This window comes from Macrobrachium nipponense, chromosome 41 (genome assembly GCF_015104395.2).
Source record: "Macrobrachium nipponense isolate FS-2020 chromosome 41, ASM1510439v2, whole genome shotgun sequence".
Classification (NCBI taxonomy): domain Eukaryota; kingdom Metazoa; phylum Arthropoda; class Malacostraca; order Decapoda; family Palaemonidae; genus Macrobrachium; species Macrobrachium nipponense.
Window position 1 is genome coordinate 49,327,201 of NC_061102.1, and position 16,884 is coordinate 49,344,084.

At 48.0% G+C, this 16,884-nt stretch overlaps 1 protein-coding gene across 4 annotated transcripts in view; it reads right to left on the reverse strand.

The window, feature by feature from the left end:
* The window catches only part of LOC135212754 (DNA polymerase subunit gamma-1-like), a 74,995-nt gene that overhangs the window by 48,060 nt on the left and 10,051 nt on the right, over positions 1-16,884 (reverse strand). For 3 of the 4 annotated variants that reach the window (XM_064246501.1, XM_064246500.1, XM_064246499.1), the window contains exon 2: positions 6,713-9,519. In XM_064246501.1, coding sequence (XP_064102571.1) covers positions 6,713-9,464 — 2,752 coding nt within the window. In that variant the 5' untranslated portion in view covers positions 9,465-9,519. The remainder of the gene's footprint in view (positions 1-6,712; positions 9,520-16,884) is intronic. The other variant, XM_064246498.1, reaches the window with a different exon arrangement.

The window sequence follows — 16,884 nt, forward strand, 5'->3', positions numbered from 1 at the left end:
TATAGCCTATTCAGGCTAGTAAGGGAGGGGCTATGCCCTGAATTTTTTCCGAGCTCCGGCATGCAACGGAGTTTCTTCTGTCCTTTAGCCTGTAAGTGATATTCTTTAAGATACTCATGTGTCTTTCCACTGACAGACCACCACTGTGGAGCATCCGGGATGCGCCGCCACACTTCAGACCCGTGTGGACACGAAGTTTGCCGGTCCATGCTCCATGCGCGACTCCGCACGGGGACATCCAGGTCTGGTACCATGAGACGTGTACCATATGTTACGATCTGGTGAGCCAGCTGTTAGACGGGGTAAGTATTCCATCTCCGGTAGCTGGTCCGCATCTGTTTTAGTGCTTAAGTTTGCATTAATCACTCTAACTTAAGGAAAATTCAAGGGCCTTATAGCCCCTATAAGTTAGTTATGCTTTAAGTTACCTTTAGTTTTAAGTTATTCTTAAATCTAATCGATACCCTCTCTTCCAGGCGCCGGCAGTGAGGGATACCGCACTGGCAACCCTGCGGGCCTGGGGTCGGCGGTTTCGGGAAGAACGCCGCCAAGGGTATGCCCAATACATCCTGGAGAAAAGGTTGGCGGTACTAATCTTCCCCGGAGGCAAGGCGACAGGATTACGCGACCCAGTAGAGGCGGCCCCGACTATCGCCTTCATTCCAGCAACAGCTGGCTGCCTCATTGACTGACCAAGGCCAGGAGGATCTCCTCGGAAGTCGCGACGTTGGATATTAATGTAGAACCTATGGTAGGTGTAGGACGACCTGTTGGTCGAGGTAGGTAAGGTGGACACCCAAGGGATACCCTTGGGCGTAACTGTTTCTTCTACTCCTGCAACCTCTCCATCCTTCCAAGGCTTTACGGGTGATGAATTGTATACTCCTCCTGACGCTTCGGTTAGACCCAAGGTCAAGGGTCAAGCAGTGAAAATCCTTGACAAAGACGTCGTCGTCGTCTAAGAAGACGGCTTCGGCGTCATCCTCCTCTCGTAAGTCTCCGACTAGGAATCCCGGAGCAGGACAGATCTAAAGCTTCTGGGTCCGGCTCTAAGTCCTCGAGGAGTAAATCCTCCAGAGAGAGATCTCACACATCCGGCAGAGTCGTCAGTTCCGCTACCCTTGGTTCCAATTCAGAGCCACCCCTCCACCTCCGCAGCAGCTCCGGCTTTGGACTCCAATGCTGGCCTGTTGCAAACAGGTGGGCGACCTGGTTGGGTCTTTAAAGAGTAGCATGCAACAAATGATCTCTCGGTTGTCGGATAGGATTACTTCTCAAGACTCCATTATAGCCGACTGAGCCAAGCTCCTCTAGCCTCTCCTCCACCTTTCAATGCAGGTGGAGCCCAGCTTCCCCCGTATGACTCTCTACCTCCGTTCTCGATGAACAACCCGTGGAGAGTAAGCGTCATACGCCCCCTTCCAAGACGGGACTCATTCTTTCTATACCGGAATTTGGAACTCGAAGGATAGAGGACTTCGAGTTCTACCCGGAAGACCTTCAGCCTCCGTTCATCGGCTACGCAAGGCTCACCGCCTCAGCCATGATTCGAGATGATAGGGTACCAAAGGAGACAGTCCTCTATTCACGTGACCAGGACTCAGAGAGAATGGCTCAGGTGTTTAGAGGACATGGATTGTTCTAATACGAAAATCCAAACCTTTCAAGAGTCCCTTTACGATCTCACGATGGATGAGAGTACCCCGCTCCCTTTCCTGACAAAGATCGCGACGTCTACCATTCCAGCAGCCCAGAAGGGGGACCCCATGCCTCAACTGAAGGAAGCAGATCCTACATCTCCGTTACTTCCTTCAGCCGGAGAATTATGGGAAGACTTACAGAAACACCTTCTCAGCTGGCGAAACTCAAACCGGACTGTGCTATGGAGCAGTTTGGTGAAAAGCTACCCAGGCTTCCCAGATAGCCTTATTCAGGCTGAATTTGACGCTAAATCGCGATTAGCCAGATCGATTAATTTCTATGGCTATGACCGAGGTGGCCACCATAGCTATGGTTCAGAGCCCCGCTTTCAAACTTATGACCAAATCCCTGACTCAAACGGTACAGTCAGATGATGTTTTGAGTTTGCCACTGCTAGGACGAATTGTAGGAAGCATGTCCTACAAGAAGCAACCATTCGGCACGAGCCGAATAGGTTACTCTCGTCGAGCATCTGGGGAGCAGATCTCTTCCCAGAAGCAATGGTGAAGGAAGTCCAGTCAGAGGCGACGAGGTTGAACCAGAGCCCTTAAGGACCGTTGGGGCCTTACGGCTAAGAGGAGGCAAGATCTTGCAGCTAGAGGTAAAGGGCAAAAGGAAACCCAGGCGTTTCCAGCCCTACCAGAAAAAGCAGCCACGCTTTTCTCAACAAGTTCCGGCGGTTCCCTTAGTGCAAACAGCCCAGCCTTCCACTTCAAGGCTCAATCACAGCCAATTTACGTGATCTCCCCTCAGCCTCAGCCTCCACCTCTTACCCGCCATCTCTCCAGCTTACAATCAGCCTTCGAGAGTCAATCTTCACAGAAGTATGACCGCTCGGGTAAGGGAGGCAGAGGTAAAGCGTTCCTTTCGTGGGAGAGATCGGGAGGGCACTTTAATAGGGAAAACACTTCAAGAGAGGCCGAGGAGTTTACCAGAACCAATGAAGAACTTCAGGTAGGAGGGAGGCTGTTTCACTTTCGCCACCGGTGGAACTTCAGCAAGTGGGCTCAGAGCATTGTGTCAAAAGGCCTGGGTTGGAGCTGGTTAACAAACCCACCTCCATCCAGGCCTTTCGTCAACTTCCTTCCAAAGAACTGACGGAGTATGCGGAGGATCTCCTTCAGAAAGGAGCTATAGCGAGAGTCAAAAAGATTAAAATTTCAAGGTCGCTTGTTCTGCGTGCCAAAGAAAGGCTCACAAAAAAGAAGAGTAATCTTAGACTTGTCCCGCTTAAACTTAGCCATTCGCTGCGACAAGTTCAAGATGCTCACGATCTCGCAGGTGCGGACCTTACTTCCCCGTGGGGCCGTCACCAACCTCTATCGATCTTACAGACGCTTACTATCATATCCCTATTGCAAGACACTTACCGTCCTTATCTAGGCTTCAAGATAGGAGACCAGACATTCTCCTTCAAGGTAGTTCCTTTCGGGCTCAACGTAGCACCCAGAGTGTTTACGAAGCTGGCGGAAGTAGTTGTTCAACAACTCAGATCGCAAGGGGTTATGGTAGTAGCGTATCTCGACGATTGGTTGATCTGGGCTTCAACAGTCGAGGAATGCAACAAAGCAACACTGAAAGTGATTCAGTTCCTGGAATATCTAGGCTTCAAGATAAACAGGACCAAATCAAGACTCACTCCAGAGTCAAACTTTCAGTGGCTAGGCATTCAATGGAATCTATCCTCCCATACTCTGTCGATTCCATCGTCCAAGAGGAAGGAATAGCGAAGTCAGTCAAGCAATTTCTGAGTCACAAACTGGCTTCAAGAAGATCTCAGGAAAGGATCCTGGGTTCTCTCCAGTTTGCATCAGTGACGAACATCCTAATGAAAGCCAAACTGAAAGACCTAACCAGAATCTGGCGCTCACGAGCAAAATATCAGGTCCAGGGACAAATTGTCCTCAGTCCCTCTGATTCTAAAGAATCGACTTCGGCCGTGGGCGAAAGTCAAGAACCTATCGTGTCAGTGCCCCTTCAGTTTCCTCCTCCAGGGATCACTATCCACACAGACGCTTCATTAAGCGGTTGGGGAGGATATTCCAGTTCAAAAAAGGTTCAGGAACGTGGTCACCTCAGTTCCGTCAGTTCCATATAAAAACGTACTGGAGGCAATGGCACTGTTCTTGACTCTAAAAAGGTTACGACCGCCAAGTACTCCCACATAAAAGACTACGTCCTGGAAGCAGCGCCAGTGGTAGTACATTGTAAAATAAACAGAGGAGGCTCCAAGTCACGTCATCTAAATCATGTCATGGTAGCCATATTCTCCCTGGCGGACAAGTTCAGTTGGCATCTCTCCTCCACCCATATAGCTGGAGTGAGAAACGCATAGCAGATGCTCTATCCCCGATCAGTACCTCTAGAGTCGGAATGGTCACTGGACAACAGTTTCGTTCCAATGGATTCTTCAGAGAGTTCCAGGTCTACAGGTAGAATCTCTTCGCATCTCAAGCGAACCACAAAACTCCCGTGTTATGTGGCCCCCAACCTGGACCCTCTGGCCTATGCCACGGACGCCCTGGCTCTAGATTGGAACAACTGGGAGAAGATTTATGTCTTTCCTCCGGTGAATCTTCTCATGAAAGTGTTAAACAAACTCAGGACATTCAAGGGTCAAGTGGCTCTAGTAGCCCCAGACTGGCCGAAGAGGCAATTGGTACCCTCTCATCCTGGAACTGGGTCTCCGCCCTCTTCGGATCCCCAATCCCAAGCTCTCCCAGTCAGTACAAACGAAGACTGTGTTCGCTTCCTCAGGGATTCTCAAAACCCTAACTTTAATGGATTTCATGAAGTTTGCAGCGAAAAGGGATGCGAATATTGACCCTCAGAATATTCTCTTCTTGGAATCAGATAAGAGAGATTCAACTTTGAGACAGTACGATGCTGCTGTCAAAAAGTTAGCAACCTTCCTGAAAGAATCAGATATTAAGATCATGACAATCAATTCAGCTATATCCTTTTTCAGATCCTTATTTGAAAAAGGCTTAGCAGCTAGCACAATTACGACAACAAGTCAGCCTTGAAAAAGATTTTTCAATTTGGGTTCAACATAGACTTAACAGATTCCTACTTCTCGTCTATTCCCAAGGCCTGTGCTAGACTTAGACCTTCTGTAAGGCCTACGTCAGTATCTTGGTTCTTAAACGATGTTCTAAACTGGCTTCAGAAACCAATAATGACACATGCTCATTTATAATGCTTTTAAGAAAACCTTATTTTTTATTTTTATTAAGCTTGGCCTCAGGAGCTAGAATTTCAGAACTGTCGGCTTTTTATCCCAGAGATCCGGATCATATTCAGTTCCTTCCCACAGGGGAAGTACTACTTTCACCGGAACGTAGCTTTTTAGCTAAGAATGAAGATCCTTTGATGAGGTGGGAACCATGGAAGGTACTACCCTTCCACAAGATATATCTCTTTGCCAGTTTCAACTTTACGAGCCTTTCTATCTAGGACCTCCTCATCCTCATCGGGTCCTCTCTTTAGGAGAGAACAAGGTGGTACTTTATCTATTAAAGGCATCAGACAACAAATCCTGTACTTCATTAAACAAGCCAATCCTGACTCTTTTCCAAAAGCACATGATGTCAGGGCAGTAGCCACCTCAATTAACTATTTCCAACATATGAACTTCGATGAGTTGAAAAGTATACTGGTTATGGAAATCACCGACAGTGTTCAAACGTCATTACTTAAAGTCTTTGGAAGCCCTGAAATTTTCAGCAGTTGCAGCGGGTAACATAGTTTCCCCTGACTCTGACTAATCCTTAGTAGAAGATTCAGTCCTCCTTTCTACCTGCCTCACCCAACAGTTCGTCTATACCTGCCTTGTTCATTTACGATCACCTTGTGTCTTAGCTGCTTTGATGAATTTGTTATAGGGATGGGTGGCCCTTATTTTTTTTGCTAGGGACTCACATTTGTGATGATTACTGATCTCGTGGATGTCATCTCCTTATTTTTATGCTAGGAGATACATCTTATTATAATGGTTACGGGTTTTGTATATTAAGTCATATACATTCTTTTATATTTTATTATTGTTGAGTTTGTTTTATTCAACTTTTATATTAATTGCTTTAGATTGTTTTGATACATAAGCTTTACACAGATACCATTGTTGTACATATATGATATTTCTCCTGTATATATGTATATTACCTTAAGTTAAGAAATATTATTAGCATTAAGTATAATTAAGTAATATTTCTAATTTGTATCACTGTGTATATGTATCTTTATTAGCAATTATATTGATTTATTTTTATTTTATCTTTTATTTGAGACCCTTTGTATTTTGTTAAATTTCTTTACAATCTTGTGCTATTTCTCTGGTACGATTTCGCGCAGCGACACGAGCTGAGCCCAGAAAAGGGATTTTGACGTAAGGAAAAATCTATTTCTGGGGCGATTGGCTCGTGTCGCCAGCGAAATCCCGCCCTACCCATCCCATCGCCAAGATTGTCTGCTAACTTCAGGATGGCCACCAGAGGCGCAGCAGTCGGCAGCATGGGATGGAGTAGTAGTAGTAGGTGCTGCCCACTCTGTGGGTCGGCTCTCCTCTTGGGGGATTTTGTAGTGGGAGAATTCTATTGGCATTTGGCTCGTGGTAGTGGTCTCACTCGCCATAGTGTTCATACCGACACTCTCTGGAGGGTGAGGCGAGTCAGTTGTACTGACCTTTTTCTTTATTTATTTATTCTCTGGTATGTGTTAGTACATTTACCCTAGAAATAATAGATTAAAGGATATTTCGCTGGCGACACGAGCCAATCGCCCAGAAATAGATTTTTCCTTACGTCAAAATCCCTTAATTCTTATGTATAGTTTTAGTAAAATTTAGTCAAGTGTACATTACATAAAGTAGTAAGTCCAATATGATGAACCTTTGTTGGCTGGGGATGTTAAAATAATAACAAAACTTAGCATTAAGTATCCAATAATCCTGCCTATTTCACAAAAGCACTAACAAATGAAATGCTATCAAAAAGAAAACTTCAATAATTACCTGACGCAGAGTCACAATCCTCCAGCTCCTGTTTGCGATCCCAAACAACCATTTGTGACAGAATTCGATCCCTATTATTTTTCCAATAAGATAACATCTTGTTTGTTTCTAAAACAGCCTTTGCTATGCCACCATGATAGCTGCTCAAAGTGTTATCTTCAATCTTATTCAAAAAATCTTTTGCTAAAGGGTTGCCAACACGATTTCCAGGTCCATCTTTATGAGGTAGTGGTACAAAAACTACTCCAGGTATGCCTATGTCATAAGACCTCCCTTCCAAATTTTGGTTCTTAGATGTGCTATGCCTCCCTCTTTTATCTTTATCTGGAGAAAGACTCTCTCCTAACACTAACTGCCAATCCTCTTCTGTTTCTGGAGAATCCAAACGTCGTTTTTCTCGATCTTGAATGACTTCATCCAGAGTTACTGTTCTCACATTATTTTTATCAGAACAAATTTCATAAAGCACATCAATTGGAAATTCTACTTTATTTTGCTCCTTATCCTGAGAGACTTCATGGGAGGCACTATGAGAGGACTGAAATTGTGTATAATTTTCAAACACGGGTTTAAGGTACCCCCAACCATATCTTCTCTCATAATGAAGAGGGAAACCTTCCCAAGTTAGTTTAAGTATCTTTGGTACAATCTGTAGGCTGGTACTCATATTCTCTGGCTCAGGAGTACCTTCTCGCTCCCCAGTTTGAGCGCAGAGCTTGCGATACCAATTTGGATAACCAGGTAACATTTTCACTCTTCCCTTTGGAGTAGACCAATCAAGATTCCATAACCATGGGTCTCTCTTGTATCTGTCACTTTCTCTTAATGCTAAAGACTCTTGAGCTTGCCTCACTAACTCTTCATTTAGTAACCTTTCAAGTTCATGATATTTTCCTTCTGCTGCACTGACATATTTTGTCCAATTTTCTGTGACAGGAAGGAATGCTGACCCCATTTCCAACATTCCTGAAAAGGTCACAGGATGAGGAAATCTCTTAAAAAATAATGGAAGCAAGCTTTTCAAAACCAAAAAGGTGGCTTTAACATCATTAGCACAATAGCTCATTAAATTCTGGAAGTCATTACGCACATCTAATAATGTTCCTTTCACAAAAACGTCACGAGGGTCTTTTGCAAGATCATCTTTACAATAAAATTTATATACATCACTGAGATTATTTTGACATCCAACAGACATCCATGGGAGTCTTATCTTCGTTTCACTTGCTTTGTTTTTCATCATCAGCGCTCTTTGTTCTGACACTAACCCACTCACAGCAATATGTAAAGACATAGTATCCACAAACCTTAATAACGAGCTTTTCAACTGATACTGATCACTAACCCTCAAGCGATCATAGCTAACGTTATGCCCTACGACCACACGAGGTACACACTCATTTTCGTCGTCCCTCAATTTTGTCTTAAAATTATAGGAACTCCCCAATGGGATTAAATCATCTACAGTAACTTCACCATTCTTTTCACAGTTAGAAATGAGGTAATCACTGCACCATGAATACCAATGTTTATCAGATACTGCTGCTGCTAATGTAGGATGACCACCTTCCTTAACACATACTTCTACGTCAAACACTAGTGCACGGCAACTTGGGAAATCCACAGAGGAAAAAGTTCCATCAGCGTTATACTGGGTCCAACCAGGAGTAAACTGCCAATGGTCTGGAAAACTGGGAAGAGTGCCTTGTAGAAGTTTATTGAGCAGCTCTTTATAAGGCTTACACTGTTCTTCTGCAATATAATGGAAATGCTCTTCAAGATTTGAGCCTTTTATTGGCGGTATAAGAAAATCACTTTCTGGCAACACAGATGGTTCTTTGCCCCACAAACTTTGATCTTCAAGATGCATTTTACTACGAAGAAAATCTTCCTGCTGTTCTTTTGGCTGTTTAGGAGGAACTTTACTAAAGATCTGGTTAAATAAGGAAGGTGAAAGCATCTGAATTCCCAAGCAATTCCTACGAAGTTTTGATTCCTCCACAAATATTTCTTCAGACATATCCAAAGTTTTGGAAGGATTATTATTATGTTTTAACATATTCATTTGTTTAAGAGCACCATAAATATTTTCAGATGAGGTACCTCTAGCTGTACCTTTATGAAATGAACCAGTATTTGTAAAATTTTTCTTGCCTATATTGTTGGCAATTTTGGTGAAATTAATACTTTCACCTTTTTCCACTAAAATAATTTTCCTTCTGTTGGCAATAATATTACTGGTTTTGCTTTTTGTAAATGGATACTTTGATCTAAACTTTATGGCTTTTAGATTACTTGTGTGTGTTTCTGCCAGGTCTTTGGGTTTTGTTCTTTTATCTTGATCAAATGAGCTTGGAAAAACTTCTTCAGAATTCGTACACTTAGCAGCATTAAAACCTCTATCGATTAACAGGTCTTTTAAAACTTCATTGACAGGTACAACTTGTATCTCATTGGTTTCAATGTCTTTACTTTCAGAATTTTCTCTATATTTCTCTGCAAAACATGAATAGTCAGAGGAGTCCAAGTTTTCCCATAAAGTGTGAGTCTCTGAATTATGAGAATCTTGTTCATCACTGATTCTTGCATCCTTGGAAATCTTTCCTTTTCCAGATATTTTTACAGTCCTTTTACTTGAATACCAACCCATACTAGCACAATTATAGGCATCAAGAACCAAACAAACTGGATGCCCCTGATTTATTCTTATTCCATATAAACTAAAATATCTGGCTGGAAAACGTAAGGCCATTGTAAATCTGACACGTTTCTTCAATCTCTTCACAAACCTTATGCCTTGACTCTACCTGAAAAGACAAAAGACAAATACTTATTAAAAACTGTGTAAAAAATGTAAATTCCTAAACATTAATCTTCATTCTACACACCATTATCTTTGATCAAAGGTTCCCATAAATTCTACCTACTCAAGACTACTCTAATAATGTGAGTGAAAAAAATGATGCACAAGTTGGTTGAGGCAAGAATCAGCATTAGAAGAATATGGCCTATCCCAATATCCTGGGGATATCACCTACATGCAGGATAACTGCTACAGGGGGCTCAAAAGCACTGAGCTGTTCTCCTTGGCAGGAACAGCAGCAGTAGGAATGGGGAACCCTTAGCCACGGCTATGAAGCCTAGGAATCCAACAAATGATAGGTTGACCAAAAGATTGAAATATGTCTGCATCTGCCAGTACTCCTTTGAAGTAGGAGCAACCAGGAAAACAGGCAAGAAGTAACAAATTACATGCACACATTGCAGTCTCTCCTGGGGATAGGGTGACGAGAATATTACAGGTGTACCCCTCTCAGACCAAACCACCACGGGGGGTCCCAAGGAAAAGGTATCCAAGGACCTGTGGGCAATATCCCAAAGGTAGAAGGAGGTGAAGGTAGTCTGGTTGGCCCAGACCCCTGCCTTCAGGACCTGCGCCATGGAGAAGTTCTTGCGGAACGCAAGGGAAGGACCAATGCTCCTGACTTCGTGGGCTCTCGGACGGAGCGTACGGATGTCGTCACTACCATCAGCCTCGTACGCTCTCCTGATCACCTCACGCAGCCAGAAAGAAAGTGTTCTTGGATACTTCTTTCTTGGTTACCCCGGTGCTAACGAAGAGGCGTCGACACTCAGGCCTGAGGTGTCGAGCTCTCTTCAGGTAGTGCCGTAGCGCCCTCACAGGACAAAGCAGCATCTCATCCGCATCATTATCAGTGAAGTCCATTAGGGAGGGAATTGTGAAAGACTCGAACCTGTCGTCAGGGATCGACGGTTTCTGAGTCTTTGCAACGAAGTTCGGGACGAAATCGAGCGTCACAGATCCCCATCCCCTGGAGTGTTGTACGTCGAAGGATAGACCATGAAGTTCCCCTACTCTTTTCGCCGATGCCAGGGCCAGCAAGAAGAGGGTCTTGAGGGTCAGATCCCTGTCTGACGACTCTCGGAGTGGCTCGAAGGGTCTTCCAGTCAAACTCCTAAGGACGAGAGTCACATCCCACTCAGGGGGCCTGAGTTCCCTGGGTGGCAAGACCTTTCGAAGCTCCTCATGAGCAAGGAGATCTGAAACGAGTTCGAAATGTCCAATCCCCTCAGTTTCAGAACTAGTGCCAGGGCGGCTCTATATCCTTTCACTGTGGGGACTGAGAGGAGTTTCTCTCGGCGAAGAAATACGAGGAAATCCGCTACCTGCTGAAGAGTGGCTCTGAGAGGAGATAGACCCCGTCTACGACACCAACCACAGAAGACGGCCCACTTCCCCTGGTACACAGCTGCAGAGGACTGACTGACGTTTCCAGCCATCTCTGTGGCTGCGCTACGAGAAAAGCTTCTCGTTCGCAAGAGATGGTGGATAACAGCCAGCCGTGAAGTTGTAGAGACTGGACTGCTCGGTGGTACCGTTCTACGTGTGGCTGGGCGAGAAGGTTGTGCCATGGGGAATCTCTCTCTGGTTTTCTCCATGCCGAGAAGAGCCAGCAGGTCCGGATACCAAATGGCCTGGGGCCATTTGGGAGCCACCAGGATCATCCTGAGATTCGGGGTGGTCAGCACTCGACTGATCACCTTGCCAATCAGGCTGAACGGGGGAAAGGCGTAAACGAAGAGGTTGTCCCACAGGTGTTGAAGAGCGTCCTCTGCAGCTGCCCATGGGTCCGGCACAGCTGAAAAGAAAACCTGAAGTTTCCTGTTGTGCCAGGTGGCGAACAGATCCACAACTGGTCGCCCCCACAGGTCGAAGAGCCTTTCCGCCACGTCCTGGTGTAGGGACCATTTGGTTCCTATCACCTGATCCCGACGGCTGAGCTTGTCTGCTACTACATTCCTCTTCCCTGGAATGTAGCGTGCTGACAGCTCTACTGAGTGAGCCGCGGCCCACTCGTGCACCTGCCGTGTCAACTGGTACAACGGGAGAGACACTAGGCCCCCCTGTTTGTTGACGTAAGCCACTACCGTGGTGTTGTCGTACATCAACACCACTGAGTGTCCCATCAAGCGGTCCTGGAACTCTTGGAGAGCGAGAAACGCTGCCTTGAGCTCTAGGACATTGATGTGAAGGTGCTTGTCGCAATCGTCCCAAACTCCCAAAGTCAGCAACTCCTCCAGGTGTGTGCCCCATCCCTCGTTCGATGCATCTGAGAACAGCAGCATCTCTGGGGGGGAGTGCGTAGAGGCACTCCTCTTAAGAGGTTCCTGTCGTCGAGCCACCAGGCTAGGTCCTGCCTTACCTCCAGCGTGAGGGACACGGGGAAGTATGGTGGATCTGTCGCCTGTGACCAACTCTCCTTTAGTCTCCACTGAAGAGACCGCAGGTAAAGACGCCCGTGAGGGACTAACTTCTCGAGTGACGACAGATGGCCGATCACGACTTGCCATTGCTGAGCTGCCTGTTCCTGCCGAGACAGGAACTGGTTGGCTGCCTCCCTGAATCTGCTGATCCGAGAGTCTGCGGGGAAGACTCGCCCTGCTACCGTGTCGATCAGCATACCCAGGTACTTCATCCTCTGCTTGGGTTCGAGATCGGACTTCTCGAAGTTCACCACGATCCCCCAGATCGCGACAAAACTTCAGTAGTGACCACAGCAAAGTGCCCTGAATTGGTACACCATCCCATTGAGGATGAAGCGGAGGTACTTTCTGGAGGATTGATGGACGGGCATTTGAAAATACGCGTCCTTCAGATCCACTGAAAGCATGAAATCGTTCTCCCTGATGGATTCAAGCACAGAACGTGCCGTCTCCATCGTGAACCGAGTCTGGCGAACGAATCGGTTCAGGGGAGAGAGATCTATCACCGGGCGCCAGCCCCCCATAGACTTTTCCACCAGGAAAAGATGGCTGTAGAAGCCCGGTGACTGATCCGTGACGATCTCTACAGCTCGTTTGCTCAGCATGGACTTGATCTCCTGTCGTAGCGCCATGTCCTTGTGAATCGTTAACCTGGAACGTAAGTCTGCAGTTGGACCGGGTTGGAGGTGAAGGGTGGCCGAGATTCGAAGGGTAATAGATATCCCTCCCGAAGGACATCTACTATCCAGGTCTCGGCGCCGTAGCGCTGCCAAGTTGCCCAATGGCTCGCCAGGCACCCCCCCCCTTCCGGCAGCAGGTGAGGGGGAACGCTGTCCCTAGCGTTTCCCCCCTTTCTTCGACTTCTTCCCTGACCCCCCTCGTGAGAAGAAGACAGAGTCTTTCCTCGGGGCTTCGACGAGGCTATTGTCTTAGCAGCCGAGGAAGCGCTAGCCGAGCTCTTGGGCTTGGCCGCAGTTCGAGGCTGCACAGAAGCCTTCGAAACTGCCTGGTGAACAAGATGGTCACTGTCATCAGTGCACCGTCTGTCCACCGCAGCGTCCACCATCTCTCCAGGGAAGAGAGAGGAGGAACTCCGTACTGGTCCATTATGAAGGCCCAACGCCACCTCACGCCCAGCCGCCCTGGATACTCAGGTAAGGACTGCGTCCCTACGGCTAAGTACCAGGTTGGCCCACAGGTTTGCCGTCTGGTGGGCGAGGAAGGATGATGGCTCTTCCTCCAGAATGACAAAAGTCTCCTGAAAGCCAAGTCTTCTCGGGGGTGGGAAATTCCCCCGGAGTTGGCTGCGACCTTAGACACTGTGAGGGACCACAGGTCTATCCAGGAGACGGCCTGGAAAGCTGCCATAGCAGTAGATTCCAGGCCCAGTGCCTGTTGCTGCGAGAACCAGAGGTTCTCGGACAGGAGCTACTGCAGAGACACACCCGGAGTTAGCCTGGCTAACTCTGGGTTTACCTGTTTGGGCGGTATTGGATCCTCTGAAGGCACGTAAAAACGCCGCTGTCGCAGTAGAGGAGGTGGAAGCAGCTTGTTCGATCTACTTGACCTGAGAGAGCCTTCTTGTCCGGAGACGAGAGACTCTACCTGGTTCAAGACAGAATCGGCAAGCTCACGATCACTCCGCAATGCCTCGCTCTTCCCGGTATAACCCGAGGAAGTTGAAGGCACGGGAGAGGCAGACCTGATGCTCCCCCCCTCGCTCACTGGCAGAACCAGTGGGCTTGGAAGGCTGCAGGCGATCACCAACCCACGGTGGTGATCGAGCTGCAGGCCTAGTCGAGACGTCTCCCTGGAGAGAACGGCTGGACCGAGAACAGCGGCCCTGATCTCGTGTGTCAGAGGAGCTACTGCTGGTTGCCGTACCTGTACGTTCCCTGTGGGAGCGACGGTCAGGCAACCTACAGAGACCACTGTCACGGTGAGACCGGTGCTTGTCCTCACGGCGCGTCGAACCGCTGGGGCCGGCGATCGGGGGGACTCTTCCCAGCCTCAGCCCCGTGCCGGTAACCTAGACCGTCGTCACGTCACCCGGGTAGCCAGCTGGTCGCCACGAGAGCGAGAGCTGGCCTGGTGAGAGTCGCCTGAGCGGCTGTCACCAGCCTTCCGCTCCGTGCAATGAACCTGGCGCCGAGCGAGCTCTGGCGTCTGGTTCTTGGCTGTACAGTCACCGGTAGGCGACCGTACACCCGGTACCTCTCGCAAACGAGAGGCCGAGACGGAACCTGATGCAGTGGCAGAGCCCCTGACACCAGGCAAGGAGGTACCGGTGTTAGCCAGTACCCCTCTGGTCTCCGTAGTCTTCTTCCTTGCGGAAGAGACGGGCCCCATTCCCGAAGGAGCAGGAGGACCAGCGGAAGAACCCCCCATCCCACCGGAGTGAGATGGGCCCTGAGAAGCTCCCGAAGGAGACTTCTTAGGAGGGGAGGAGGCAACCTTCTTCTTCTTCGGCTGTGAAGCCTTAGAAGTCGAAGGGGGAGAGGCGGCAGATGACGACGACAAAGAAGACGACGAAGATGACGACGACACCTTCCTCTTCTTCTTCATCAGCTTCCTCAGGACAGACGTTAAATCTACCATCCAGGGTGGAGCTGGGGCTGCTGTTGCCGAAGCAACAGGGCCTGGACGCACCTGTCCGGATAGACCAACGTCTGGAACAGCAACGCCACGAGCAGGAACGACATCATCAGGTGCGGACATCTCAGGAACAGCAGGAACATCGGGAACGGCAGGACGGAACAGTTGGCATCGTCTGGACAGGTACGGCAGTCGGTAGAGGCATCACAGGAGGTTGAGCCAGCACCAGCAACATCATAGGTATTGGCGGCAGGTCCAGGGGCGAGCTCTTGGGGCAGCGGAAGTCTGGCCGAGGCAGCACGGCAAACCCGGGCGGCGGGGGCACGCCCCCCCTCGGTATGGCGATCGGACCCTGCACTGAGGTGGTAGGAGACACAGACACAGCATGTGGGGAGTACACCAGGTGAGGGGGAGCGGCGTACCCTGGAGTTGACAGGGTGGTAGTGGTAGTGGTCACCATTGCATGCGTGACCACAGCAGACCCAGCCAAATGGTAAAGCAGCCCCTGGACACTGGGCACGCCCTGCAAGCCCAAAGACGCCCACACCTGACCAAGGTCATCCCTCACAGCAGAAGCACCTGTGGAAACAAGTCGGGTGATTAGGGGGGGTTTCTACTCACGCGAGTGGGGATGAGGCCCACCCCGAACGGACAGAAGACCCCGAGTACAGTTGAACGTCAGGGTACCGAGCGCCCTCCTCCACACTCGACAGATCGGGTGAGGAGAAGGACCTGGATACCCCCCCCCCCGAAGGGGAAGGTACCATACGTGGGAGCTGAGCAGGGGGCAGGAAAGACGTCGAAGTATCCGTCACCAAAGGTGTCGCGGGAGAGCTTTCCGACGACTCCTTTGCAGGCCTTCGCTTCTTCCTGCCTTCGTACAAGCCCCACTGCACCTCCGACCAATTCTCACAAACATTACAAGGCTCGGTGCGAGAGCATTCGCGCCCCCGACACCGAGCACACAACACATGAGGATCTATTTCCGGGAAACTGCGGAATTTCCCGCACTTACGTCCTTCAGTCCCGGGGCACAGTCGCCGGATAATCGGAGGGCGTGGTGAATCCATGATCCTTTAATTCACAATTCAAGCAATATGAAAAAAATTGGAAATGATTGTACTTACAATGACAATTTGTCGAAAAACGTTATTGTTATTATACAATTAAGTTTGTTCATACTTACCTGGCAGATATATATATAGCTGTATTTTCTGAAGTCCGACAGAATTTCAAAACTCGCGCACACGCAGTGGGCGGCCAGGTGGTAGTACCCATTCCCGCCGCTGCGAGGCGGATATCAGGAAACCATTCCCATTTTCTATTCATATTTTATTAATGCCTCTGTCTCTGAGGGGAGGAGGCGGGCACTTTAATTATATATATCTGCCAGGTAAGTATGAACAAACTTAATTGTATAATAACAATAACATTTTGTTCATGCCACTTACCTGACAGATATATATATAGCTGAATCCCACCTTCGGATGGTGGGAAGAGACAGAATAGGATTTTTTTGTTTAGGAAACTTAAATTAAGTAGATGATATACATCTTGGTTCCTCACCTGTTTGCAAAGTAGACTATGTGATTACTGTCACGTAAGGCTGCTTTTTCTTCGCTTAAATCAGAGTTGCCAGCCAGGTGGAGACCTGTACTTGTGCTGGTGTTCGCTCTGGATGAATCTGTCAAGGGTACGAGACCTCAACATGACAAGACCATCGAGGCCATACAAATGAGGGCAACGAAGCAACTGACCACCACCTGACCAACTAACTATTCACAAAAAAACCCTTAAAACTAACTAAAGGATGGGAGATCTTCATATAAGACTCACCACAACCTAAAACACAACAACAAACTAACTTAATCCTAACTAAGGGATAGGGAAAGAGCTACTTCCGGACCCAAGACTGTGTCCGCAGAAACGTATGGCCCCAGTGCATTACAATCGTCATAAATCGTTCTCACATCCCTTAGGTAATGTGAGGCGAAGACGGAGTTACTCCTCCAAAAGGTGCAATCAAGGATGTCCTTGATTGACATGTTCTTTTGGAAGGCAAGAGAGGTAGCGACAGCACGAACTTCGTGCGCTTTCACTCGTAAGAGGCTCAAATCAGTCTTCTGGAAACAGATGAATGAGCCTCCTTAATGACGTCCCTTAGAAAGAAAGCAACAGCATTCTTCGATAAAGGTAACTCTGGTCTCTTTCACAGAGCACCAGAGATTACCTGAGGGACCTCTTACCTCTTTCGTTCTATGCACATAGAACTTGAGAGCCCTGACCGGGCA